The sequence below is a fragment of the Carassius carassius genome, chromosome 43 (assembly GCF_963082965.1).
Source record: "Carassius carassius chromosome 43, fCarCar2.1, whole genome shotgun sequence".
Classification (NCBI taxonomy): Eukaryota; Metazoa; Chordata; class Actinopteri; order Cypriniformes; family Cyprinidae; genus Carassius; species Carassius carassius.
The window spans coordinates 9,268,290-9,295,709 of record NC_081797.1 but is presented as its reverse complement, the minus strand read 5'-3'; the positions used below and the strand labels follow the sequence as shown (position 1 = coordinate 9,295,709).

Here is a 27,420-nt window from a genome sequence, read left to right as displayed (position 1 = left end):
TCAATCCTCCTCGAACGCCACCAGCCATCAGGCCCAGCAGAGGAGATGTCAGCTGTTAATTACCACTGACAAATGACGCTACCTTTCGAGCCAGGGGTCAGCTTACAATCAGTGACGTGAGCAGGTAGCTTGTCAGCAGGAGCTGAAGAAAATCATTGCTTCTATGGAGGCTTCTGTTGATAGCTGAGAGGACCGGATGGACGGGGTAATTACATTTAAGCACAGTGTGCGAGTTCTGCGATTTTTCCATGAAGGTCAATGACGAATTAAAAAAAAATTAAACATGGGAAAGCTAAAAGTGCAAGAAACATATGACTCAACTGCAAGAGTGTGGGACTTGCAACAACAAGGCCATAGGATCGATGCTCGGGGGAACATGTGAAAGCCATCACATTGTGGATAGATGAATGTGAAATCAGAGGAGAGATGAGAAACATCAGACTGTTACAGATCCTTGTCAACAAAATAATTCAGTCAATTTAGATGAGTTCATTAATATTCATTAGCAGGCCTTCAAGAGTCAATGCTACCGAGGTACAATACTTTAAAGCACATTAAGCTGTCAAGATGTGTGGGTCTTCATGTGTACTAAAATCAGTGCATTACGTGATTTTACCGCTTCACAAAATGTTAATATTTATTTCATCCTTGCCAGTGATAATGAAATCATCTAGAAAGGTGGTAAATTTACACAGGAAACCAAATATGCTACACTGACCGTTTAGAGCAAAGCAATTTCTGTACAAAGGCTCTGTTTTGTTCAAAGGTTTGTGTACTGTTAAAATGAACAATTTGTTTTTCACATTTAAACTGTTCAAAAGTTCAGTTTTAGTAATAAAGGTCCAATAGTTTTCTAACAATTTACATCGAACACAACAAATCTTTTTTTTAGCCTTCTGAAAAATGTTTGCATATCTGATCGAAAGGAACTTTATGACCCAGTTATATCATATTGGTCTTTTTTCCTCTACGGACAAAGAAGGGAAAAATATAATTATAACTATTATTATTAATAACTATCTTTTTTAGTGTATGTTTTTTTTTTTATACAAGTCTCTTACTTCCACGAAGGCTGCATTTTTTGGTCACAGTAAAATAAATAATGTGAAATATTACTACAATTGAAAAATAACTCTTCTGTTTTAATATATTTAATTCCTGAGATGGCAAAGCTGAAAAGCCATTATTCCAGTCTTCAGTGTAACATGATCTTTCAGATATCAGACTAATATACTCAACTTGCTGCTCAAGAAACATTTCTTATCAATGATGAAAGCAGTCGTGCTGCTTAATATTTTAGTGGAAGCTAATTTTTTTCTTTGATGAAAAGTTAAAAAGAACACCCTTTATTTGAAATAGAAATATTTTATAACAGTATTTACAAATGTCAAATAACAAATTTGCTTACAAATATCTTTTCAATTTAATGCATCTTTACTGAATCATACGGGTGGGCAATATGACCAAAATCTTCTATTACAATATGAGTAATTTTATTTAATGGTAAAAATATATATCACAATATAGTTATTTTTGCTTTAAACAAGGACTTTATGATAACATAGACATTACATTACATTTATTAATTTAGCTGACGCTTTTATCCAAAGCGACTTACAATTGCTATATATGTCAGAGGTCGCACGCCTCTGGAGCAACTAGGGGTTAAGTGTCTTGCTCAGGGACACACTGGTGTCTCACAGTGGATTCGAACCCTGGTCTCTCACACCAAAGGTATGTGTCTTATCCACTGCGCCAACACCACCCCATTTCATAATTCTTGTCACTAGTGTCAATATCATAAGAAAAACTAATATTAGTCTAAATTAAAGAAAAAAGAAAAAAAAACTCAAGCTCACTGAAGACAAGAAAAGAGTCACTAATTACAATGAACAGGACAAAAAAACTACAGTAGAACAAATAAATAAGAAATCATATATATATATAAATAAGAATTAAATATATAGCTGTATATTCTGCATGAATGACAGAAAGCAGGAATATTAGACTGCTGTTACTTTAAGAGATGCTCAGATCCTACATACTGTCGCCATGTTTTCTTTCTCAGCTGTTTGCTTTCACTTAAACTTTTCTTTTCTCTTTTTCACTTGTTTTAGAAAAATGATAGAGAAAATATTCCAAAATCTCTGCCGGTTGACAAATATTCAGTCGGTTAATTGTGTCTACCAGGATATCACCCACTCCTACTGACTTCAAACAGTAGAGCCATTTCATAAAATTGTGGGGACAATCAACATAAACAAAGCAATGGGGACAAACTGTCCTCACCTTAAATGACATACTAATGCTACCAATACTCATGTAATTAGCGCTATCAGCGTCACACAGCGTTCTGACCACTCACAGAGACAAAACCATACACTTTGTATCTAGTATCCATACTAATGCAGATAAAGCTTTGTTCTGTGTCCTGAAAAAACACAAATGACTGTTATATCATCCCTGATCATTCATTCACAAGCACATCATAATCATAAGAATGAATCGGTGATACGGTTTCTATGGCAACAAGATAGACACGCCCCCACTATATATTATAGCCTGGCCTCTAGAGATGTAACGATTCACTCAACTCACGATTCGATTCACGATTCAATTCACAATTTTTTTAACAATATGAGATTTAAGACAAACTCATCATCTCAGAATGGTTTGACTTCAGTTTTGTGAAACTATAAATAAAAAATTACACAGTGGACTACAGCTGAATGAGACAGATTCACTCTCTGCCAGCAGGTGGCGCATAAAGAGTTTACTTGGTTTCATCTGTAAACAAAGCAGCGCTGCACTTATGAACTTTAATATGCATTATACAGAGGCAAAATGAAAAGAAAAAAAATACCATCTAAACTTTTCTAAAGACAATAATTTCCCCTCAGGCATACATTCACAACTCCTACCTCTAATTGAATCGCGGTTTGTTTAGCATCTTAACCAATTTGAATCGTCACATATTTGAATCTATTTTCAACCGGCTCGCGGTTAACCGTTACAGCCCTACTGGCCTTGCAAACACTCACCCATGATGAACTTGGGTCACATGACTTACGCCTGCCTTTCCTAAGAGGATTAAAGAGCCTTTGATTTCAAAAGCCAAATCAATGTCTAGCACAACCAGCTTAAACGTTAATCAAACCAATCACAGCTGCAAGCTGGAAAATATACAGAACATATCAGTGTGGATAACTGGCATATCGTAAGCAGGATTACCACATTTGGCATTATCAGGATAGTGGTTGCCAGGCTATGCAAGATAGCATCGCTTCTATTAGATGTTATGGTTAGGCCTACAAAGGTATGCTGGATATTTGTAGAGAGTAATCATGCCAAGGTCAATGTACTGATGCGAGTACCACCATGAAAGGGAATAGCAAAAAAAAAAATGGACATAAAACATTCTCGTCTTCTACCGTCGGCTAGACAGGAGTCAAGCCTGACTGAGCACTTTGTAGGGAAGAAGAATGAAGCTGCGTAAATGAACTCCTTGATAGCTGAGGCCTGGGGTCGAGAGGGTCAGAGCAGCCCACTGTGAGAATGCACTTGGAAGGGCACACCGGGGTCGGCCTTACGTTTTGGTCCTGGCTCTCAACAAAGCACCAGGATGTTTTGGAACAAAAAGCACTTCCTGCAGGAGAGACTGGGAAAACTATGACCACAGCGCACCCCCACCAAGACCACCCATCGCATATATCTGGTTTTCCCACTTCTTAACAAAATTATCATTCTAATTTTGGTTGGCTTGAAGACCTTAAGATATTTTAGATGGACTAGATAGTACTGTATTTGGATACATTTGTATTTGGATCAAGCTAAATAAATCACACTGTGGTGGTTCAAATAGTGAGTACCATATTTTTGTTTGTTGTTGTTAATGTTTGTAACACAGAAATCAAAATTATCAGTAAGATAGCAATAAATTATGTCCCCAATTTTTTTTGTGTGACAAAAACAAGTACTTAGCAAACAATAAAATAAGTTAAATAAATAAACAATATACATAATTTAAACTGGTAATGAATACATTTATGTATATAATTTATTATTCTTACACACAGAATACTTAAACTACAAAAGTACTGACTAGGGCTGTCACTTTTAGTTCGAAAATCGATTGCACAATCGATCGGACCAACCAAAAAAAGTTTCGAAAATGAAAATAGGGAATCAATTTTAACCAAATATGTCCACTATTAAACAATTAAAAAAAATAGATGTAACAAAACTCACAAACAAGCAGAAAGAGAAAATAAAGAATTCCGAAAGTGCAGTATACGTTGCGAAAGCTAGACAGAAAATACCAGACCCAGTGGCATCGAAAGCGACCTCTTATGCTGCGTTCACACCAAACACGAATAGAGCGTTTGGCGCGAATAATTTCAATGATAAGTAAATGTAAAGACGCGTTTCCGTGCGTCTGGAGGTCTTGCGGCGCGGTAGACGCGAATTCGCCTCATTCGCGCATCTAGTTACAGGAGATTCTGAGTTATGAAAAGGACCATTGCAAGCTGACAGCGACCGTCGCAGCTGTACCTGAGTGTCCCTGGGACATCAGTGCGGTCGGAGCGCATCTTCTCAACAGCTGGACATATAGTGAATAAAAAACACTCTGCTCGGGACCCCGAAAATGTTGATCGACTTGTTTTCCTGTCCGATAAATTTGTAATGGCCCTAGTTTTTTTGCGCATTTCATTATGCCTAGTGCCTAAGTGTCGGTTACGTTCAATAAAAAAAAAAAAAAACATGGCCTGTTCTCAAGTCCATTTAAAGTTTCATTTTTTGAACAGTTGTTTGAAATGGATTGAATCATTATTTAAAATAATATTGGAGATTTTTGAATTGCCTAAATCATAAATGCAGCCGGGTTGAAGCCTGCAGTGATGTTTTTCTTTTGTTATGGCAGCCGTCCGCTCTGCACATATATTTTTTCGAGAATGTTGCACTCCTGTTGCTGTTTGTTATTCTGCACGAAACTTCATGCCAATAAATAAGAAATATTGCTGACTTGTGCGTTTCCAGCGCTCTCTTTACGTTCGTCCTTTATTTGAAGTTGAAAAAGGAAACGTCTTTTTTTTTAGACATGGAAAATCGATTTTACAATCGATTCAATGAACACTTATGTCTTAAAAATCGAAAATCGATTTTTTCACAAAAGTGACTGCCCTAATACTGAATATATTGTAACAAAATATATATTACATATAGTGCTGTCAAATCGATTAATTGCGATGAATCACATTCAAAAAAAAGTTTGAGTTTAAATTATATACACACACACACACACACACACACACACACACACACACATATAGACGGTTTCATCGGGTGCACGCGCCTGGACCTAAGTTAACTTCCGGTCTGTGTTGTGTATATCGGTCTGGCTGCAGTGCCTTCTACAAACGCAGTTAAAGTCAAGGTGATGAGTAGACTGAAGTTGGACTCAGGTGGTTGTGCTGCGGGATGTGTATCCCATACATTTATTTATTTTTGGAGACTCGCCACAATTTTAAAACTGATCGATTTTCAAAAAGGCTTCGTTGAATAAACATTTGTAACGTTACGTACTGCACGTTTAATAATAATAATTTCTTACATTTAAATGTTTAAATATCAAAACGAGGCACAGGTGTTTTTATATCGCTGTATTTCTGAAGGAAGACTTGCATGTTATATGCCTGATAAAACAGCGTGTGAGCGTACCAGCTCTGCTTTGTTTACAGCTGTTACTGGGGAAACCTCTATTTCTCGCGCTTTATGTCTATGCTTTAAAACATCTCCTGCTGGCAAAGAATGAATTTGCATTTTCATTAAGTCCTCCTGATCCACGCAGCAAACATATTTTGTTTGTTATCAAAAAATATCTACTCTAGAGGGACTTGGCCGTTGTTATTGATTCTATTTGGAAGTCTACCGGAAGTTAAGTTAGGTCCACAAAAGCGTGCATGCGAAGTAACGTTTGTTTATGTTGTTGCCGTTGAAACCGTCTATATATATACATATATATACAGAGGTGGGTAGAGTACCCAAAAACTGTACTCAAGTAAAAGTAAAAGTACTTCTAGAAATATTTACTCAAGTAAAAGTAAAAGTACTAGTCTTGAATAGTTACTTGAGTAAGAGTAAAAGAGTATCGGATAAAAAATCTACTCAAGTAGTTAGTTACTAGTTACTTTGGGTCATATATACTGAGCCTATTTTTATTTAGATATATAGATAAAATGTATGTAATGTATGTGTGCGTGTATAAATGTATATTTTTCATCAGCCTTTACTCCAATTTATGTAATTTATTATAAAACCTTGTCTGTTTACTTAAGTAACAGATATAGGTGTCATGCCTTAACATATTTTTAATACGACTGACTTTATATTAAATGTGAATTTAACATTGAAAGCTAATGTGATATAAATATTGCTACTAATCTTTCATTGTACAGAAAGAGAGCAAATAACATTTACACTATTAAAGATCATTTTCACTGACGGTCTAGATTTCAATCACTCCCAGAAACTCCCATTAAAATCACTGAAACTCTTAACACTGTGAAATCAATATCTTAATTAAAGATTCGTACACACATCTGCACTTTGTCGTTTCTGACGAGAGAATTCGCTAGAAAGAGGTATTCAGTCAGTGAGCGAGTGAAGGAAGCACCGGCATTTTAGCGATGACTCATCGGAACACCTCTGATTGGCCAATGCTTTAATAAGCTCAAAAGAATCAAAACGTGTCTGTCTCTGGCTCAGCGCCAGCAAGCAATCACAGATCTAAATTTAGCAGGTGATGATGATATGACTTGCTGAACGTACTTGCACCGGTGTGATTGTATTAAAATTAATAAAATCTTAATCGGCTATTTTTTGTCTTTTGGAAGCTGCATTCAACTTGACTCCCCTCTGTTATAAGCCACACACGTACAACAAACTAATGTCACAGTGGTATCGTGTATTGTAATCGAATGTAGCCCAAGTTATTACCTGTTAAACAGTAGACAGCACACGCGGTGTTCATCTAATAAGGATCTCCATCGCTAGCAAATAATAGCCTTTGCAGATTTGCTTTCAATTCAGTGCAGTGCAGCCACGTTTTCAGCGCTCTTTCTGTTCTTAAACGTTACAACTCCGAGTGAACCACTTCAGACGCTCAACGCGTGCGGCAGGGAACTGAACGACTCATTCAAACTGATTCATGAACCAATTCACTCGTTTGCCAATTGGTTTGATCAAGCCTTTGAACAGAATTGACTCAAAAGATTGAGTCATTCGCGACTGGGCATCGCTCATTGCCCAGAGAAAAGTAGACGGCGCGTTTGGAATAAACTGAAGCATTTATAACATTTATTGCAGATAAAGTAACGTAAGATAAAGTAACGATAAAGATACGTAAGATAAAGTAACGAGAGGAGCGTCGCCCACAGTAACGAAGTAAAAGTACAGATTTTTCCCCAAAAATGTACTCAAGTAAGAGTATAAAGTACCCATCTTTAAATATACTCCGAAAAGTATTAGTTACCCCCAAAAATTACTCAAGTAAATGTAACGAAGTAAATGTAACTCGTTACTACCCACCTCTGTATATATATATATATATATAGAGAGAGAGAGAGAGAGAGAAAAAAGTAACAGAGAAACAGAGATGGAATGAAAGAAAAAGTGAATGTGTGTAACAATATCTGTAGCGAGTGAGAACACGTCTTGTGTCCTGCGGAGCAGAGAGTATAACAGCGTCTAACATAACCCAGGTCTACAAAGGTCTTTCTGCCCAAGACTGAAGATATAATCAGTTTATCTCAAGGTATAAAACAGCCATGAGAAATCATACAATAGACATAAACCTATTCAGTTTCAATAAATCAAATACAAACTTAATGTAGGTCAATCAGCCTTAACTAACAAACTTGACATATGTTGCATATGGTTTGTATATACATAGCAATGATGGTGATTTATGGAGCTTTATCAAAACGTACTGCAGCTACTGATTCTATATTAACCTAAAAAGATGAAAGCAAATACAAAAACAGCACCAAATAATGTTTTCTTGAAAATACAATTTATCAAAAAAGATCATCGTTGAATTTCTAAATATTTTAGAGAAGTGGTTCCCAATCTTTTAAAACCAGGTACAATGTCTAATCAAATCAGATTATTCAGGGTCCATCTAGTAACAGATGAATCCTATTTGTGCCCCAAACCACCAATGTAAAAAGTCAAATAAATTTAAGGAGTTTCAGTTTAAAGTGATTTTTATATTTCTTAAATAATTTATAATAAATAAAACATCATTTAATAATTACTTTAAGATGGATATATACATGTAAGGAGTTTAATAAGTGATTTTTGTGCTTCTTAATTTAAATCCAACTACTTTATTTTTTACATTTTTTTTTTTTTAAAGCATACAGTTGAATGTGTAAATCAGGGGCGATTCTAGGGTCAGAGCTTTAGGGGTGCTGAGCACCCAATGAGCCCCACTGCCACCACCCACCCTCTTTTAACACAAAAACAAAAAATATGTCTATTGAAAAATAACTTTATCATTTTAACATTGATTCAACTAAATCCAAAATCCAGATATTTTTTTTCTTTTTTTTGAGACCTTTTCAGAACAACAGCTTAATTGTGAGAGTTCACACAGACAGCCCCCTGTAACAAACACAAAACCTTCTTCACTCAGCTGGTTTTCCTGACCGTTAACTCCATGTGCCTCCTTTTGTATCAACAGTCATCAGATTGGTTACATTAGATTCAACTTTATTGTCATTGAACAAAGTAACAGGTACTTGGACAACAAAATGTAATTCATCTTCTGTAAATTATTTACAAATGGCCATCTCTAACATATCTGGATGCACGCCTGTCTGAACTTTCATAAACCAATATGTCATCAATAAATAATAATAAAACAAGCTTCATATCAAGAGCAAAAAAAAAGAAGGTAAAACCAAAATGTCCAAAATATCCAGATTATTTACAGAGGTCTTGAAAATACTTAGAAAGTAAAGATATAAAAAAAGAAAGACAGGGAAATCTTTGAAGTACTTCCCCTGAATCCCCATTTGGCTCTACTTTGGGAGAGTTAATTTAATCTATGTCGCCGCACTTTGAGGGTGGCAAACCTGTCAATGACCCTTTGGTGTTCAATTTTTTCAAGCAACTCCTTCTCAATAGACATCACAGCTAGGTGCTGGAGTCTGCTTTGGCCTGTGGTCCTCCTGAGCCATCCTCCTTGCCGACGCAAGGCACTAAAAGACCGTTCACATGTACAGCTGCTAACTGGTATTGTCAAGGCAACCTGCATAACAGCTTTCAGTGAAGGAAACATTTCCGAATCTAGGAGTTTGTACACTGCTAACATGTCCTGAACTGTACCAGCCTCACTCTTGCGCTTCAGAAAGTTTTTTGCAACTATCACTTCCTCTGACGTAAGTTCAATATGGTAATGCAGAGCCAGTGCTGTCAGATGAGGCTCAGACAAGAAATGGCGTGAGGTTGGACTGCATGCCTGAATTCCATTGAGCACATCCTCATTCACACCAGAAAAACGCCTCTCAAGTTCACAGATCATTCTGTCCAGACAAGGAAACAAAAGTTTCCTCTTTAGATCTTCAGACTCTGAAGAGCCACAGGTTTCACTGCCTGCCCCACAAGCTGACTCAACAACATATTCATCCATTCTCTTTGTCTTACGCCTCTGTCCTGAGGATGATTCTACTGCTATTTGGTTTGCCTCACACATAGCTATTGTTCTGGAGTACAGATCTGCAGCAGTGGTATCACTGCGTTTCTGCTTCATGGTGTCAGTCACTGCATTTTTGTATGTCACTGCTTGGGCAATGTCAATGGTCTCCTTCTGTAGGTATCTGTGTAAACCTGCTGTTACAGACAGGAGAGTGTGGAAAACCATCAGCAAATACACTGAGGTGAATTTACTGAGTTTTGCCCTCAATCCAACTGCTGTAGGTGTCTTGATTGTGGAGAGGCACTCAATGATAGCAGGGAAATTATCAATCACTGCAGTCACTGAATGAAGCTGGCATGCCCAGCGTGTAGTTGACAACTGCACAAGTTCTCTTGGCTGCAACCCTAACTTCTTGTGTCCACAAACTTATGGTGGTTTACAAGGGAGACACTAAAGAAAGAATGGAGACTTTCCAGCATGTTGAAGAACTCTGTGGCTTCAGAGACAGCTTTACATGTGTGACATAAAACAAGATTTAACTCATGTGCATAGCAATGTACATAAATTGCCTCAGGGTGCAATTTTTTAAAATGACAGCTGCCCCATCGTAGGTCTGTGCCACACATTTCAACTGATCAATTCCCTTCTTTACCAACTGATTTTCAATTGCAGCTGTTATCGAAGTAGCATCAAACTGTGACACCTCTGTAAGGGCTAGGAACCTTTCTTTGACGGCATCCTCAACAGACACGTATCTAACACAGAGTGCCAACTGTTCTGTCTTTCCATCCCTGGCCTCATCAGCCATAATGGCATACATATTTGCTCCCTTTATCTCACTGATGATATTTTCTGTTAGTTCTTGTGAACAGCACTCTATCATCTCATTTTGGCTATCAGATGAGAGGTACGTGGTGTTTGAAGGGGCTGTGTATCTCTGCAAGAAGGGATCAAATTTGGTCAAAAGTGACATGCACTCTAGGAAATTGCCTTTGTTGTGACTCTCATCCATTTCGTCATGACCTCTGAATGCTATGCCTTGCTTCCCCAAGAAGCAGGTTACTGCCATAATACGCTCTAGGTACTGCCTTCTTTCACTAATTTCAGTGTTACTTGCTGCCTCTATCTGCTCTACAACATTCCCTTTTGACAGGCTTGCTTTGTAGCTGTTCCAACAAACCACACTGTCCTTATGTGACTGTGTTGTTTCATGTTTTTGAAACTTGCTAAGTGCCTTTTGCCAGTTATTAACTCCATCATTAACAAGTGCATCCTTTCTGACATTTTTGCCAAATACCCTACAAGGAAAGCAGAAAGCAGCATTTTGTCTAGCTGAGTATTCCAGCCATCTGAAACTTTTGAACCACTGTTCTTGAAAGGCTCTTTTTTGTGTGCCAAACTGAGTATGAGGGTATTCAGACAGCTTTAACTGTTTAGGACCAGTGTCCTTATCCCCTAAGTCTGAACAGCTCTCTTCTGTCTCTGCTGCTTTGGCTTGGTGGTCTCTATGTTGCACTCCCTCTGTCTCTTCATTTCTTTCACTAGTCAATTCCCTCTCATCCCTTATGGACTCTCCCTGTTGTTTTCCTCCTCCTTTATTATGAAAAAATGTGGTGTAAAATAATGTTACCAAAAAAAAAAAGTAATATAGGCTACTTAATGCCAATAAGTTTGTATAGGAGTACGAGTAGTTACTGTTTTGCTTGCCACTATTCACTATATGTCAATTTATTGCTGTTGTTTCCTCACCTGGTTGTTCCTGCATGCTCTCCCTTTCCCTTTCTCCTTCGCCATCTCCCTCTCTTTCCCTTGGCACTGACAATCATACACAAATATATTGTAGGCAGGAGAGTTAAGGTCAGTTTGTCATGTCACAAAAATGAGACCATGAGACCATTTACAGATTCTAAGGATATGATCAAAAGGCACACAGAGGCGTGTCATTTTAAATGTCTTTATTATTATTATTATTATTATTATTATTATTATTATTATTGGGCTTAGAAACTTTTTTAAATGACAAATTCCTTTCACAAGAGAAGCTTGTGAGTTTGAAATAAATAAATACAAAATAAAAGCAGGGGACCATTGCCTAGATAAGTAATTTGATACAACAACAGCGGGTTTGCATTATCTTTTACTTTAGCTTAACTCTTTTCAGCAGAAAACAAAAAACAAAACAAAAATCAAGACAGAGGTCATTATGGACTGTCCCTAGTCTCTCACCTGAATCTGTCTTTTTTCTTTTAAAGAATTGTCGTATGTCCATTGCTCACTGCCAGGCCACAGACACACACACACACACACACACACAGAGAGAGAGAGAGAGAGAGAGAGAGAGAGAGAGAGAGAGAGAGAGTAATGCTAGGAGTTCAGGAGTTAAGCCTGGTTCAGGTTAAATCCTGTGTGTGATGAATGAATAAATACAGCAAAAGAAAAACATGAAACTTTCTTTTATTGTCTAGTTTGATAGTCAGCCACAACTGAAAAATAACAGATATAAATCTAGGAATTAATAACAATTCATTTAAAAAGCCACAGTGAGTGTTTTCAGTGATACATCGTTTTATGTATGTTTTAAATATGTTTTCACTCCAAATGCCAGGGCTTCATGTTTCCATGACGACTGACCAGAAAAGACGCACGTGACGTCATGTTTACATGACTCCCGATTGTTAAAATGAGTATTAAATTAACGATAAACTTTAACAACGTACGCACTACACAGGTACTCAGGTTATTTGTCGCGCTTCTGTTTTTGTTTCACGCTCTAGCAGTTAATAAACAGAACTGCATGCGTCTAGCGGAAGAACATTAACCGGCGTTACTTCTCTCCGTTTATTACTATGGACGAGTCACCCAGGTCCTGTGCTACTCCACAGCGGCGGCGACCTGCCAGACTAAAATAGTCCGAAAATAAACACTTATTATAGATGTACCACCATGGTGACTCCAGTACTCACCGATATGGTTTCAGAATCGGTGAATTCGCAACTTAGTTGCATCACAACCGATCACAAGACATGGGTTCTCACTCTGTGTGTGTTTCGCGCTGGATGACGGTCGTGCTGAGCGGTGCAGGTACAGAGGAGAAGTAGAAGAAGAGAAGAGGATGACACCATTTGCTATGCGGGGATGTTTTCATTTTCCTCCTTAACACATACATTTTAAACCACAAACTACTGAGTATGTTTTGGACATTATTTAACCGTGTAAAAGACGAATTTTTTTTTTTAGAATAACATTTCTTACTCCAAGTTTTAGGGGTGCTGAGCTCCTTTTTAGGGGTGCTTCAGCACCCCTAAAAAGGGGCTAGCCTCGCCCATGGTGTAAATAAAATACAGTCGGTTGAATGTGCAATATCAGTGTACTGGATCCATACATTGTCTTAAAGTGACAGCACTACCATCGAGCTACTCTTGACAGTAACGGTAGCATGGTCTCATGTTGTTTCCACTAGCATGGCGGCCTGTGTCTGAACTATGATGTGAAAACTGGTCCAAAGTCCGGCCCGAGGGGTGTAAAAAAGGCTGAAATGCAGGGCTCTATCGTTCACTTCCCTGACCTCATGAAATGCTCCCCGAGCCAGACAACAACATGTCCGTTGTTCTGACCTTCCTGGCCTGTACAATGCCCATAGGTACCCCTTGCACCAGAAAGCATGGGCGTTGCCAATGTAGTAGTTCCAAGACTGCCGCTGACGTCACTCTCACTCTCCTTCGGGAGAGCCATAACGGGTCTACCCAGAGAGGCTACCCAGCATTGAAACTCTTTCCTAAATAGTCTGCCTAAGGGAAATACTATTAGAGCTGAGGCCATCAGATCTAATAGTCTGAGGGATGTGCAAAAATAAACACTGTTCCCTTTCCGAAATTCTGCAAGGCATTGTGCAAATTTTATAACCCTCTCCTCTGACAGTCGCGCTCTGAATGTCACTGAGTCCAGTAACAACCCCAGATGTGTTATTGAATGTGTGGGAACTAAAACACTTTTTTCGTGAGTTTAATTTTAATCACAGTTTCTGTAGATGTTCTAGGAGCATGACTGTGTGATCTCTCGCTTTGTGCTCCAATTGAGCTGTGACCAGCCAGTTGTCTATCAGGGCTCCAGACTAACATTTAAGAGCAGTGGCACCAGCGCCACTAAGTTCTACAGATAGTGGCACCAAGAACAGATTTGGTAGTGCTGGGGATGGTGTGTGGGGGTATTCATAATAAAGATAATTTAATCATAAATGACTATTGTTTTGCATTAATAAGTGCAGTTAATAATAATATTTCATTTTAATTTCTTGTTTATTTTTCTTTTCTTTATACAGATTTGACAGTAAAGCACTAAGCTTGAGTTAAAATGCATACAAAATTTACTTGTATTAACAACAGTAACAGGTGCCAAATCTACTTTTTATATACAGAAAATTTATATATTCCACTCTTATTAAATGTATCATTATTTTTCTAGCATATGGAACTGACCAACTTCAGTGATTATGTGATTTAGAAGCAAATTGAAGAAAAGTTTGTGACTTACGTCATACACAATAAAATACACAAGAAAATCTGATTTCTTGATGATTTTATAATTTATAATAGTGAATTTATCATTTCAAAATATAAAGAAAAAGTAGAAATAAGCCAGTAAGTGCTCCTCTGCTGCGGTCTACTGGTTATAATTGTGATTTGATGCATTTTAAGTGTTTGTTTACCACAAATTATATTTTGTTCATCCTGGTTCATCTTAGAGCTTTAAAGTGCTTTAATTTCTCTCTCAAAAGGTTGTACAAACCCAGAAATGAATGATATAATGCATTCAACTATTTCTACCACAACACCATTGTTACAGTTAGCATTTCCACTTCTGGTTTCCTGACATACAACCCGAATTCCGGAAAAGTTGGGACGTTTTTTAAATTTTAATAAAATGAAAACTAAAAGACTTTCAAATCACATGAGCCAACATTTTATTCACAATAGAACATAGATAACATAGCAAATGTTTAAACTGAGAAAGTTTACAATTTTATGCACAAAATGAGCTCATTTCAATTTTGATTTCTGCTACAGGTCTCAAAATAGTTGGGACGGGGCATGTTTACCATGGTGTAGCATCTCCTTTTCTTTTCAAAACAGTTTGAAGACGTCTGGGCATTGAGGCTATGAGTTGCTGGAGTTTTGCTGTTGGAATTTGTTCCCATTCTTGCCTTATATAGATTTCCAGCTGCTGAAGAGTTCGTGGTCATCTTTGACGTATTTTTCGTTTAATGATGCGCCAAATGTTCTCTATAGGTGAAAGATCTGGACTGCAGACAGGCCAGGTTAGCACCCGGACTCTTCTACGACGAAGCCATGCTGTTGTTATAGCTGCAGTATGTGGTTTTGCATTGTCCTGCTGAAATAAACAAGGCCTTCCCTGAAATAGACGTTGTTTGGAGGGAAGCATATGTTGCTCTAAAACCTTTATATACCTTTCAGCATTCACAGAGCCTTCCAAAACATGCAAGCTGCCCATACCGTATGCACTTATGCACCCCCATACCATCAGAGATGCTGGCTTTTGAACTGAACGCTGATAACATGCTGGAAGGTCTCCCTCCTCTTTAGCCCGGAGGACACGGCGTCCGTGATTTCCAACAAGAATGTCAAATTTGGACTCGTCTGACCATAAAACACTATTCCACTTTGAAATAGTCCATTTTAAATGAGCCTTGGCCCACAGGACACGACGGCGCTTCTGGACCATGTTCACATATGGCTTCCTTTTTGCATGATAGAGCTTTAGTTGGCATCTGCTGAGGAACATTGTTTTTAAAGTTCCATGTAAATCCATGTTGAGGAACATTGTTTTTAAAGTTTTCCACAATTTTTTTACGCAGTCTTTCACAGATTGGAGAGCCTCTGCCCATCTTTACTTCTGAGAGACTCTGCTTCTCTAAGACAAAGCTTTTATAGCTAATCATGTTACAGACCTGATATCAATTAACTTAATTAATCACTAGATGTTCTCCCAGCTGAATCTTTTCAAAACTGCTTGCTTTTTTAGCCATTTGTTGCCCCCGTGCCAACTTTTTTGAGACCTGTAGCAGGCATTAAATTTTAAATGAGCTAATTAAGTGGATAAAAGTGTAAAATTTCTCAGTTTAAACATTTGCTATGTTATCTATGTTCTATTGTGAATAAAATATTGGCTCATGTGATTTGAAATTCCTTTAGTTTTCATTTTATTAAAATTAAAAAAACGTCCCAACTTTTCCGGAATTCGGGTTGTACAGTACAGACCAGAACTTCTCATTCAAAGAGTTTTCTTTATTTTCATGACTATGAAAATTGTAGAGTCACACTGAAGGCATCAAGGGCTATTTGACCAAGAAGGAGAGTGATGGGGTGCTGCGCCAGATGACCTGGCCTCCACAGTCACCGGACTTGAACCAAATTGAGATGGTTTAGGGGTAAGCTGGACCGCAGACAGAAGGCAAAAGGGCCAACAAGTGCTAAGCATCTCTCGGGGAACTCCTTCAAGACTGTTGGAAGACCACCTCAGGTGACTACCTCTTGAAGCTCATCAAGAGAATGCCAAGAGTGTGCAAAGCAGTAATAAAAGCAAAAGGTGGCTACTTTGAAGAACCTAGAATATGACATATTTTCAGTTGTTTCACACTTTTTTGTTATGTATATAATTCCATATATAATTCCACATGTGTTAATTCATAGTTTTGATGCCTTCAGTGTGACTCTACAATTTTCATTAGGGATGCACCGAATATTCGGCCACCGAAAATTTTCGGCCGAAAATGGCCAAAAAGTGCATTTTCGGTTTTCGGCCGAAACACTTTTATTACCGAAACAACACGGCCGAAATGTTATGATGACGCAAACAGAAACCGCGACCTGCACGTGCACCTGCATAGCGCAGACCACGAGCTCCCCGCGTCATTCACTTCACACCAGTGGGTCTTAATAGAGAACATTCTCTCTATTCGTATTCCTTTATTCGCAGCACTAAAGCGTCTCCTAACAAAGAGATTGAGACGGACCACGAAGTGAAAACAAAGAAAAGTACAGTCTTATAGAGTCTGTTAGCACACGTCTCACTGAGATCTTTTCGGATCCTCCGCACTTCATCGCGAATGTGCTTGATCCGCGTTATAAAGACCATTACTTGGACGCGGAAATATGGCAGAGCACACGAGAAATGCTCCAGGCCGCGCTGGATGCGGAGAACCCGCGTGGAGACGGAGAAGCGCCAAGCGCAGGAGACTGAGAACAGAGCGCAAAAAAAAAAAGACTCGTCTCTGCATATATAATACACACACATATACATATACATGCATAATATCAGATTGTAGCCATATTTCTGCTAGATTCTTTGCTAGATTTCTGCTTTAATTTGATAAAAATGTTTATTTATGCCCTGGCCCTATTTAAATGCACTCTCTCAAATATTTCTCAAATGTCAGGCAGATGACAAGCTCAACTGCTCAACAGCTAGATGGTTATCTGTCTGAAGTCCCCATCCCCAGAAGTGATAACAGTCTTGCCTACTGGAGAAGTAATGCACTTTCTAGTACTACAGAGAAAAATTTCAAATGCTCTTCACCTAAATGCACTTTTTTTGAGAGAACAGTTAATTTTAAAACCTTTCTGCAGGCCAGTAGGCCTGTACATTATTATTTAATATACAGATGAGTGGGATTAAATTTTAGTTTGAATTTTATTTTATACTGTGCATTGTTGCAATGTGCTTAATAAATATTTGCATAATTTGTAATTATGCATTTTTATGTTTTTTTTTTATAATTTATGTAATTGTAATTATCTTTGAAACTTTAATATTAATTTATGCAATTGCAATGTTTTAATTTTAGTAAAGTTAGTACACGGTCATAGCAATAAATGCAATGGTACTAATAATTGGGATAATTTCTTTCGGTGTTTCGGTTTCGGTTTTCGGCCTTGGTTTTCTCTTTTTCGGTTTTCGGTTTCGGCCAAGAATTTTCATTTCGGTGCATCCCTAATTTTCATAGTCATGAAAATAAAGAAAACTCTGAATGAGAAGGTGTGTCCAAACTTTTGGTCTGTACTGTATGTCAGCGCTGTTTATAACAGAGATTTCTGTGCAGAATTTGAATGCTTTTCACTAGATCTTGCAGTAACCTTATCATTGTGCTGTGAATTCAAACACTTCTCACTGGATCTCGCAGCACTGTTGCATCTGTGCAGTAACTAGGGTTGGGAATCATTAGAAACTTAGAAAGTTCCGCCTAACGGTTCTGGTTCCATTAAAATCATAAACTATAAAAAAATAGTAGTAAGGAAAAATGCACAATACTCAACTTCTCAAAGCTCAATACTGTTTATTACTTACTATCAACTTAATTTAAAGGTTGCCAATGTCAAAATTCAACATATATTACAATATACGGATCTTCATATGTAGGGTTGGGTATGGTTAGAAATGTTCAGATTCTGGTTCCATTTAAATGAACAAATATGTTTTTTACTATTTTACCTTCATTGAATGTAGTGTTGCTGGAAGGTAGTAAGTAATGTTGAGTAATGCTACTCCATCAGTCAACATGTGCTCTAAAGTTGATGTTTTTTACACTATCAATAACATTTTGCATTTCAACCAGGAATAAGCTGGTTGGCCAAATAGTCCCTTGAGGGACTTGTTCATTTCCCTAAATTAATGAAATATAAACTGTTATACTTATAACTAGAGGTTATAGATCGCTCTTTCCGTTTGCTCTGTTTTTTGTAACTTATCTATGCCTCATTGTTCATACTTGAAGTAAACTTGTGAACAAATAAACTGTTTTAGACCGCTGCTAGAGTTGAACGCGACATGTCTGGAGTGTGTGTGATACTGGAGTTTTCCTAGAATTAGCACTGCTCTTTTATTTTGATTAGATAAATCATTAAGTGTTCAAGAATAGAAGCAGTTAAAGTGTGAGAGTATACATTGTGCTGGTATAATTGTAGTGCCTTGTGATTTCCGTGATGTGGAAAACGCAGACGGAATCGTGGAATCCAGTCACAAAAACGTAATTCACAGTTTAATGCGGAATGTCATGGAGTAGGTCATTACACTTAAATCGAATCGCGATATGGACTAAGTATCTGTAACTATTAAGCCACAAAAGTCTATTTAAATTTGAATCCTGCATGTTCTGCATGACTCTGTTAATGAAACGCACAGACGCGAGGTTTCATTTATTCATTTACACATATACTGAAGCTATATAATTTCAGCTTCTGTCGTCTCACTAAATCAGGATGTAAACACATGAACAACATCTCCAGAACTGCTCTGAGAGAGCCTTCATGAGAATTGACCGTATGATTTGAGTAAAACTGGCATCATATCATACCGGCAGCCATATCACCCTGGAGCCCAAGACCGGTTTCCCACTGAAGCTAAGCAGGGCTGAGCCTGGTCAGTACCTGGATGGGAGACCTCCTGAGAAAACTAGGTTGCTGCTGGAAGAGGTGCTAGTGTGGCCAGCAGGGGGTGCTCACCCGGTGGTCTGTGTGGGTCCTAGCGCCCCAGTGTAGTGACGGGGACACTATACTGTCAACAAGCACCGTCTTTCGGATGAGACGTTAAACCGAGGTTCTGACTCTCTGTAGTCAGTAAAAATCTCAGGATGTCTTTCGAAAAGAGTAGAGGTGTGACCTCGGCATCCTGGCTAAATTTGCCTGCTAACAATCCCCATATCTGCTCTGCTGATTGGCTTCATCACTCTGTCTCCTCTCCACCAGTAAGCTGGTGTGTGGTGGGCTATCTGGCGCAATATGGCTGCCGTCGCATCATCCAGGTGGATGCTGCACACTGGTGGTGGATGAGGAGATACCCCCTGTCTATGTAAAGCGCTTTAAGTGCCTAGAAAAGTGCTATATAAATTTAATGAATTAAATATACACAGAACTGAAAACCAGTTAAAATAAAAGTCTGGAACTATTTTTCAGTACAATGTACTCCTACTACTACTAAAATGAAACAAACATTATTTTTTAAGGAATAATCACACAAAATTTCTTCCATGTTTTAATATTAATAGTAAATCCCCTTGTTTGTCAAATAAAGTTTGCTTAATTTTTAGTAATTAAAAGGTAAATGCAATTAATGTTTAATGCCTTGATTTGATAACCAGAAAAATTGTAATACACAACACATAGTTGTTTTTATGCATTCAACACAGAATTTGGTAACAATAAAAAAACATTTCATAGGGCCTTAAACGTAAGGGCGGGGAGGGGCTTTTTTAAAAAGTTGTATTTATATTAGTTTTATATATTATATATCATATTATATAATATTATATTAAAAAACTTTTAAAAATATATAATGTATGTTGATTTGCAACAGTTATGCTAACAAAAATAAAAAGATATTTATGACGGTAAAACAGTGACAGACACGGTGCTGAGTTTTCATGGGAACATGTCAGCTGAAGATAATGAGGAAATTATGTTGCTCCCTTTGCCCAGTGCATTCCAATTACTAAATAATGGCACGCACATGCCCTGCTCACTCCACATTCCCCACTCCAGGGGGATAGAGATAGAGGATTTTCCCCCGTGAACCGTTCGGTTACCAATACTCGTAACGGCACACTCCTACTTGAAAGAGAACCATTTTACTTATGTTTTTATAAGTGAAACAAAATGTTCAACTAGAAAAAGCATGTAGGACAAGATTTCAAGATTTTATCCTTCTGGAATTGATTGGATTGTGAAAAGTGGGTAATCCAGAGCATGGTTTTCATAATTCACTTTATATAAACTAATCCTGGTTATGCCTATGCTGAGTATATCCAATTAAAATGTTTAATAACTCACTTAATATTCTGCATGACAGATGTAGCAAACAGAAAGTAACAAAAAATGTGATGACAGCAATTATTTAGAAATGCTTACCATGGAGTCCCGTATATCCTGAATCCTTTAATGGTGACCTCAGAGTCCTGTAAGTACACACAGTTTGTAAGGAGGGACTGAACATCGTCAAAGTCCTCAGTTCTCAGCTTGGACACTGAGGGGAAACGGTAGTAATCCTGCTTTACGAGTTCCGCCATAAAATCTTTATCAAAGGTAAGTTCATGATTTCCAGCGATGACAACTTTGTATTCGTAGGGAAGACTGCCTGTAAGAGGAGACATAATGAGATTGACAGATTTGGAAGCAAACGGAAAACATTATTTCACAGTATCATGCACTCTACAGCTGTATGACTATTCAGATGCTGAGAAGTGACATTTAGACCACATTCTTTAGTGACCTAGCATCTGAAATAAAATGAAAGACCAGACAGACCAGAGAAAATTTACAGCTAAATGTGGCTGCCAATTGTAGATGGAAGCATGACTTTGATTTCAGCAGATAAACAATATTTTTGACCTCTCTAACCTTAAAGTGAATTGCTGCCGAGGCCAATGAGACCAGACTGAAGGGTACCTATTAAATCCAACGGCTGGGCATTTAAAAAAAAAAAAAGGTAACGGTAATAATGTCGTTTTTTGCATTCAAAGTACAAAATATACAACACTGATATGCATCCATCTTAAAATAGGCCACCAGATTTGGAACTGGAAAACATGTTTGCAGTTGAAGCAAAACATAAAAGTCTCTTAAAAAAAAAAAGTCATGTTGTGAGAGCAGGGGAAGTGCTTGTCGGCAAAGGTAACAGGACTGGTTTTTGCACACTTACCCAACCAGTCATTAAACTTCTTCACTTCAGTTGGTAGACCAAGTTCAGTGAAGTCACCTGTGTGAAGCAACACATCGCCGAAAGGCATCTGGATTCCATCTGTTCTTGAGTGTGTGTCTGAGACGCAGACGAAACGTGTATGACCCACAGGATTCGGCGCATCGTAGGGAAGTGGCTCTACCCTGTAGGAAAAAAAGGAGTGTTTGTTTCTGAGGGAACATTTATTTCTTTATATGTAAAGATTATTAGTGAATTTGGGAAAGGTAAAAGGAATAGTTCACCCCAAAATAGTAAATGTGCTTAAAATGTATTCACCATCAAGCCATCCAAGATGTGGATAAGTTTGTTTCTTCATTGGAACAGAGAAAACCATCATAACATAATTTGCACACCAATGGATCCTCTGCAGTAAATGGGTGCTGTCAGAATGCATCCAAACAGCTGATAAAAACACCACAATAATCCACAACATGACTTCAGTTTAACAGTTAATGTTTTTGAGATGAAAATCTGTGTAAAAAAACAAATCCATTACTTCTGTCCAAAATCCGTATCACTTCCTGCTGTAAAAAAAAAAAAAAAAGTCTATCCGCTATTGTCCTCTTACATCAAAATCCACCAACATATTTGTTTATAATTGATTTGGATTTTTTTTTGCTTGTAAATGGTTCTTGATCTGTGCATATTGCTCTCCTGATTCAGGTAAGACTACTTATTCACTGGAGAAACCGATATTAAAGGTTTAAACTATGGGTTTATTACAAACACAGCTTTTCACTCCACAAGATGTTATTTGTTGGACTGGAGTAATGTTGATTACTTGTGGATTACTGTGATGTTTTTATCGGTTTTTATTTATCTTAGTTATATATTCATAGCTGTTTAGACTCTAGTTCTGAGAGCACCCATTTACTGCAGAGGAGCCATTGGTGAGCAGATGATATAAAGTAGAGCCTGACCAATATGACTTTCTGTAATACAGATTACAGAAAAAATAAATAAAATAAAAGGCAGATATCGATATATCGGAAGATATTCTTTGTGTACATTATAGTACAGTACCAGTCAAAAGTTTGGACACTTTCCTATTCGTGTGTCTAAACATTTGACTGGTAAAATATATAAAATACAGTATAAACGTAAACAGAATATATATATATATATATATATATATATATATATATATATATATATATATATATATATATACACATACATAAACACATTGTTTGCAATGATCACTCAAATGTGGTGATCAAACACTTGAGATATGTAATGGAGGCAGGGCATTTAACAATTTAACAATAAACTGTATTATTTAAAATGAGTCTGACATCAGTGCACTGAACAGTAAAGTTGAAGTTTATTCAACTTTAATTCAATTAAATTCCATCAGCTTTATTCCGGTCAAGTTTATTTCACTTCGGAACATTCATTCACAGATTTGTGCTACTGACTTCACATACAGACGAAACTTACTAGAGATGTATGAATGATATACATCTTTTAATAAATACAACTTACAATTACGTCTTGCGCACTTTAGTGTCTTTCTGTAATGTCCTTTAATGTCCTAATGTAAACCTGTACATTCCCTTGGTACTGGAATCATGGCGGAATTTCATGTGAAGTCCACTTAACAGGGCACTTATGGTTGAATAAGACAAGGCTTGAATGCTGCTGCCTGAACAAGAGACCTCCTTACTGAAGTGAAAGTGTGGACTGGTGTCACTATCCAGCAGACCTCCACCAAATTCAGGGGATCCCTTCAGCTTGGGGTGCCCTCTCGAACGCCACCCTCCGCGCGACGGTAGCCCCTCAGGATCGCTAGATTGCTTTAACCACCCACAACCCCTGAACCCCGGTATAGATGCAGGGTGGTCTCAATTGAATGAGGGCCTCTGGATGTACACTCAATTCGCGTTCGAGAGTGTTCCTCGAGATTACGGTGATATGGCCGTTTTAAGTGTCAGTGTTTTCCATAGATTTAAGCTTTAAAGCATTTCATCCAGGTCACCAGAAGCAAACTAAACAAACTACACCATTTCAAGCATTTTATCTGCATTATATGCTCTGTAAAAAAAAAAAAAAACATATCAGCAGCATATTTGCAGAGATCAATATATTGGCCACAGGCTCATATTGTCAAATAATATAGGCAAAATGATATATATCGGTCGGGCTCTAATATAAAGCAACATATCTCCAATACTGTACTGATAAAGAAACAAATCCATCTACATCTTGGATGTCCTGAGGGTTAATTGTCAGCAATTTTCATTTTTTAATAACCTATTCCTTTCAACGATGCCCAGGAAAATTCTACCAGCTTACAAAAAAATATATTTTGAAAAGTGGTGGCTCAATACCACTTTTTCAGAACCAATCCCAATCCGATAACAAAAATTCTGATTATCGGCCAATACTGATCCAATACTAGCACAGTTTTTAACACAGAATCTACTAAATATAGACAAAGACAACTTTCTTATAAAGAAAAAATAACAAACATAAAAATATATATAATCATAATCTATGACAAAAAAATACTATTATAAACTAGGTTAGTATATAATTCAGTAGCAAAAATTACTTTAAGAAAAATCATGATATAAAATCTAAAAAAAAAACATTTAGTGGGAAACTAATAAAAGTGAGTAAGTGTTGAACTAAATCTGGTAAAATGTTACATTAAACTTTGGAACGGCTTCAGAACACTTGGAATATAGTGCACAAAACATTATGGTGCTTTATGATGTTTTTGTGGCTTTCATGAGGCTTAACAATTACACAGAATAGTATACGCACAATATCAGATTTGGATCAGTCTCGTCCGACTGATACCCTGATCCGGCAGAAAATGCCAGTATCTGAGCGATACTGATACTGAATATCAGATTGGGGCATCCTTCATTTTGAAGAACTGCTTTTGTTTATACAATGAAAGTCAAGGGGGTACAAAACAACTCTGCACTCCATTGACTTTCATTGTATGGACAAAAAAAAATGTTCCTACAGGTTTTCAACAAAATGTGTGAATTGAAAGCAGAAGGAGAAACAACCCCTTTCTGAGCTTCCTATTTGAATCATGTCATAGTCTACCTGTTTTTCCAGGAGTATTGCCGTATATTGCGCTGATAAAACTGATAAATCACTCTGCACTGTAAGTTTGTTGCCCAAAGTACATTGCATTGAGTTACATAACACAATTTAATGACAAATAGCTGTTTCTTCCACACTTAAGCTAAAAGCTATTCAATGGCACATGCATCCTGGTCGATCCCTTTTGCTTGTGCCGATGTGCCTTAATTGCATGGTACCATTAAAGCAGCAAAGGCTCAGCTAATCAGGTTGGTCCATTCTTTAGTATCTGCACCAAGCCTCATTATGCCATCATCAGCATCAGTCAATAGTCAGGTTTCTTTAGAGGTGAGCTCTGACCCCAAGGTCAGTGAGATATTGTTAAAGAGCTAATCAACTCAACTAACCTTTGACCTCCTTCTGGTTAATAAGTACACGAACATGAGGCACATCTTAGACAGCTCAATGTCAATAACAAAGAAATGTGGGTATAAATTCTTTATTGCTGAAAAAGATTACTTGCCAAAAGTTTGAAATAATTACAATTATTAAAATGATTTATGAAGGGACATATGAAACTAAGGACTGGAATAATGGCTACTGAAAATTCAGCTTTGTCATCACAGTAATAAATTTATGTTTTAGAAATCAAAAACTGTTATTTTAAACTGTAATAATATTTCACAATATTTACTGTATTTTTAATTTAATAAATGCAGCCTTGGTAAGCTGCATTTATTTAATTTGATATTTGGTATATCAAAAAAAATAAAATAAAGATATATTTAAAATCTGAATTATTCCAAACTACAGTATTTTGTGTATATCAACAAAAACAACAAAGAAATAATAAATAGCTAGTTTAAAACTGGACTAGATTTACATAGTGCCATTATCTCAGAAATGAGAGCAATATTAAACCCTGTTATGCCTTCAGAAAATCTAATTAAAAATGCTTAATATGCAAACATCGCAACAATATCAAGTTTAAAAGGTCAATATAATTCATTACAACAGAAGTGAAGCCGCAGGAGCCTTCCGGATCACCTGACGGGCGAGATGAGACAAAAGCCACCAGATGTCCTCTCTGTCAGCATTCTGTTCTGTCCTCAATCAATCAATTAAATCAATGTTTCAGTTACAGGAACACTGTACACAAACACTTACATGTGGACATGAGGGGGCTGGAAGCGGCTTTGGTTGATGTTGTAGTGGGTGAAGGCCTGGGTTGGGTTGGAGCTGTACTCATCCAAGGAGATGGTGACCTTCCCCTGGGAGGATATTCTGCGAGCCATGGCACCTCTGGATGGGGCATGAGCAGATCACAGCGGTGCAGTGCAGATCCGGTGAGCAAGCATCCTTTAGTCCCAAGGCTTGGATCTGGTTCACCATACAGAGACGCCAAGATGCAAAACATTAATGATGCAAATCCAAATACAGTTAAACGAGATAGTACTTAGACAGTATCAACAATATATTCAGCAATCTGATCTTAAGTCATAAAACTGCATTTGTTCAAAAATGTATGCATTCTTTTGCATAATTTTTGTGTTGCCTTGAGAAATATTGGTGATTTAAATAATATCAGCTGGGAGGAAAATATATTTCTATTGTAACTGAATGTAGAATTTCTCAGGGTATGCAATACTTTTTTTTTTTGAGAAAACACATGAATTATATGCATGATATGAATCAAACACATACACAAATTGTTTTAAGAACAATCCTCCCTCATTGTTTACTGCATTCATTTATTTTGTTCAGCCGCGCCGCCTCACACCGTCTCTGGCGGGCTAACCTTTTGCCAAAAACTTGAACTTTTCGCACCCTCCCTGGACGACTTCAGACCGGACACATTAATAACACTTATGACTAACAGCCTGCGGTGTGCTGGCAGCCTCTGACTCAATAATTATCTGTCAACAAAAGCCAAGCTACTGAACTGGCGTCAGACTGCACGAAGAAAGTCGATTTCTGTAACGCTATATATATTTAATTGCAAGGGTAATGCGAAATGTATTCTGCTTACTATTACTTAACATTCATTCATATAGCATAAATAGCCAGTTAATAACGCATAATTTGTGCACAAAGCAAGGCATGAGCACATAAAACCCAATAAATATTGACCGCTTTCTAAATAATTCCTTTATTCAGACGCCGAGATATAAACGTGAAAGAAACTTGACGACGCGGAAATGTTATAACATATTGCCGCGAAAATGTTCAAATGTATTCGTTTCACTGACTTAAAAATGTTACAATGTATCTGAGGCAACGTTATAAACGGTTTCCCTCGAACATGACAACCAGCCACCTCTAACCCATTACCGCTTTGTGCCTCGCTATTTTTCACCCAGCTATCTTCTTCAAAAGCGACTTGAGTGTACCTTCTCTTTTGGCCCAAAACCACTCAGGGTTGTCCGCAAGACGACGGTCATAGGATATTTCGGAAGCCGTGAGGGGTTGAGGTCGCGGCGGCCAGGGCAGAACCTTCGACCCCCGGGGTCTCTCTCCTCTAGCGCTCTCTCACCGAAATGCGACAGACGAGGAAGGAAGGAGTCAGGAGAGAGAACAGCATCGACGTGGGAAGAGGGGGAGCCCGAGAGAGACGAGTGCAATGAACGTGTGCTGCCACTGGGGTCAGAGAGCACAGCAGCAGTCAGGGGGAAAAAGACGGACGGTCATTGGGTGGCACCTTTCACCGGAAACGCACGCGATAGGTCAAACAGCCAATGAGTTTGGCAGCATTATTTTTATACATTATAATGCAAATAGACTGTCATTGAGGTAGGTTTGTCATTTAGGTTGTTTATGGCCTATTTTTGTAAGCAACAGCTGGATCATGTGTCTGGTTGGTCTTTATGGTCTACAACAGGGTTTTAAACTTTTTAATGCTGAATACAGAAACGCCCTCCTAACCTTGATAGACA

At 37.7% G+C, this 27,420-nt stretch overlaps 1 protein-coding gene across 1 annotated transcript in view; it reads right to left on the bottom strand.

Moving 5' to 3' along the window:
- mpped2 (metallophosphoesterase domain containing 2b) overlaps positions 1 to 27,202 on the bottom strand; it is a 34,128-nt gene extending 6,926 nt beyond the window's left edge. The window contains exons 1-4 of the mRNA XM_059536442.1: positions 26,878 to 27,202; positions 25,655 to 25,867; positions 21,407 to 21,588; positions 20,617 to 20,842 (exon numbers count right to left, since the gene is read on the bottom strand). Coding sequence (XP_059392425.1) covers positions 20,617 to 20,842; positions 21,407 to 21,588; positions 25,655 to 25,782 — 536 coding nt within the window. The 5' untranslated portion in view covers positions 25,783 to 25,867; positions 26,878 to 27,202. The remainder of the gene's footprint in view (positions 1 to 20,616; positions 20,843 to 21,406; positions 21,589 to 25,654; positions 25,868 to 26,877) is intronic.
- Between the last annotated feature and the right edge of the window lie 218 nt (positions 27,203 to 27,420).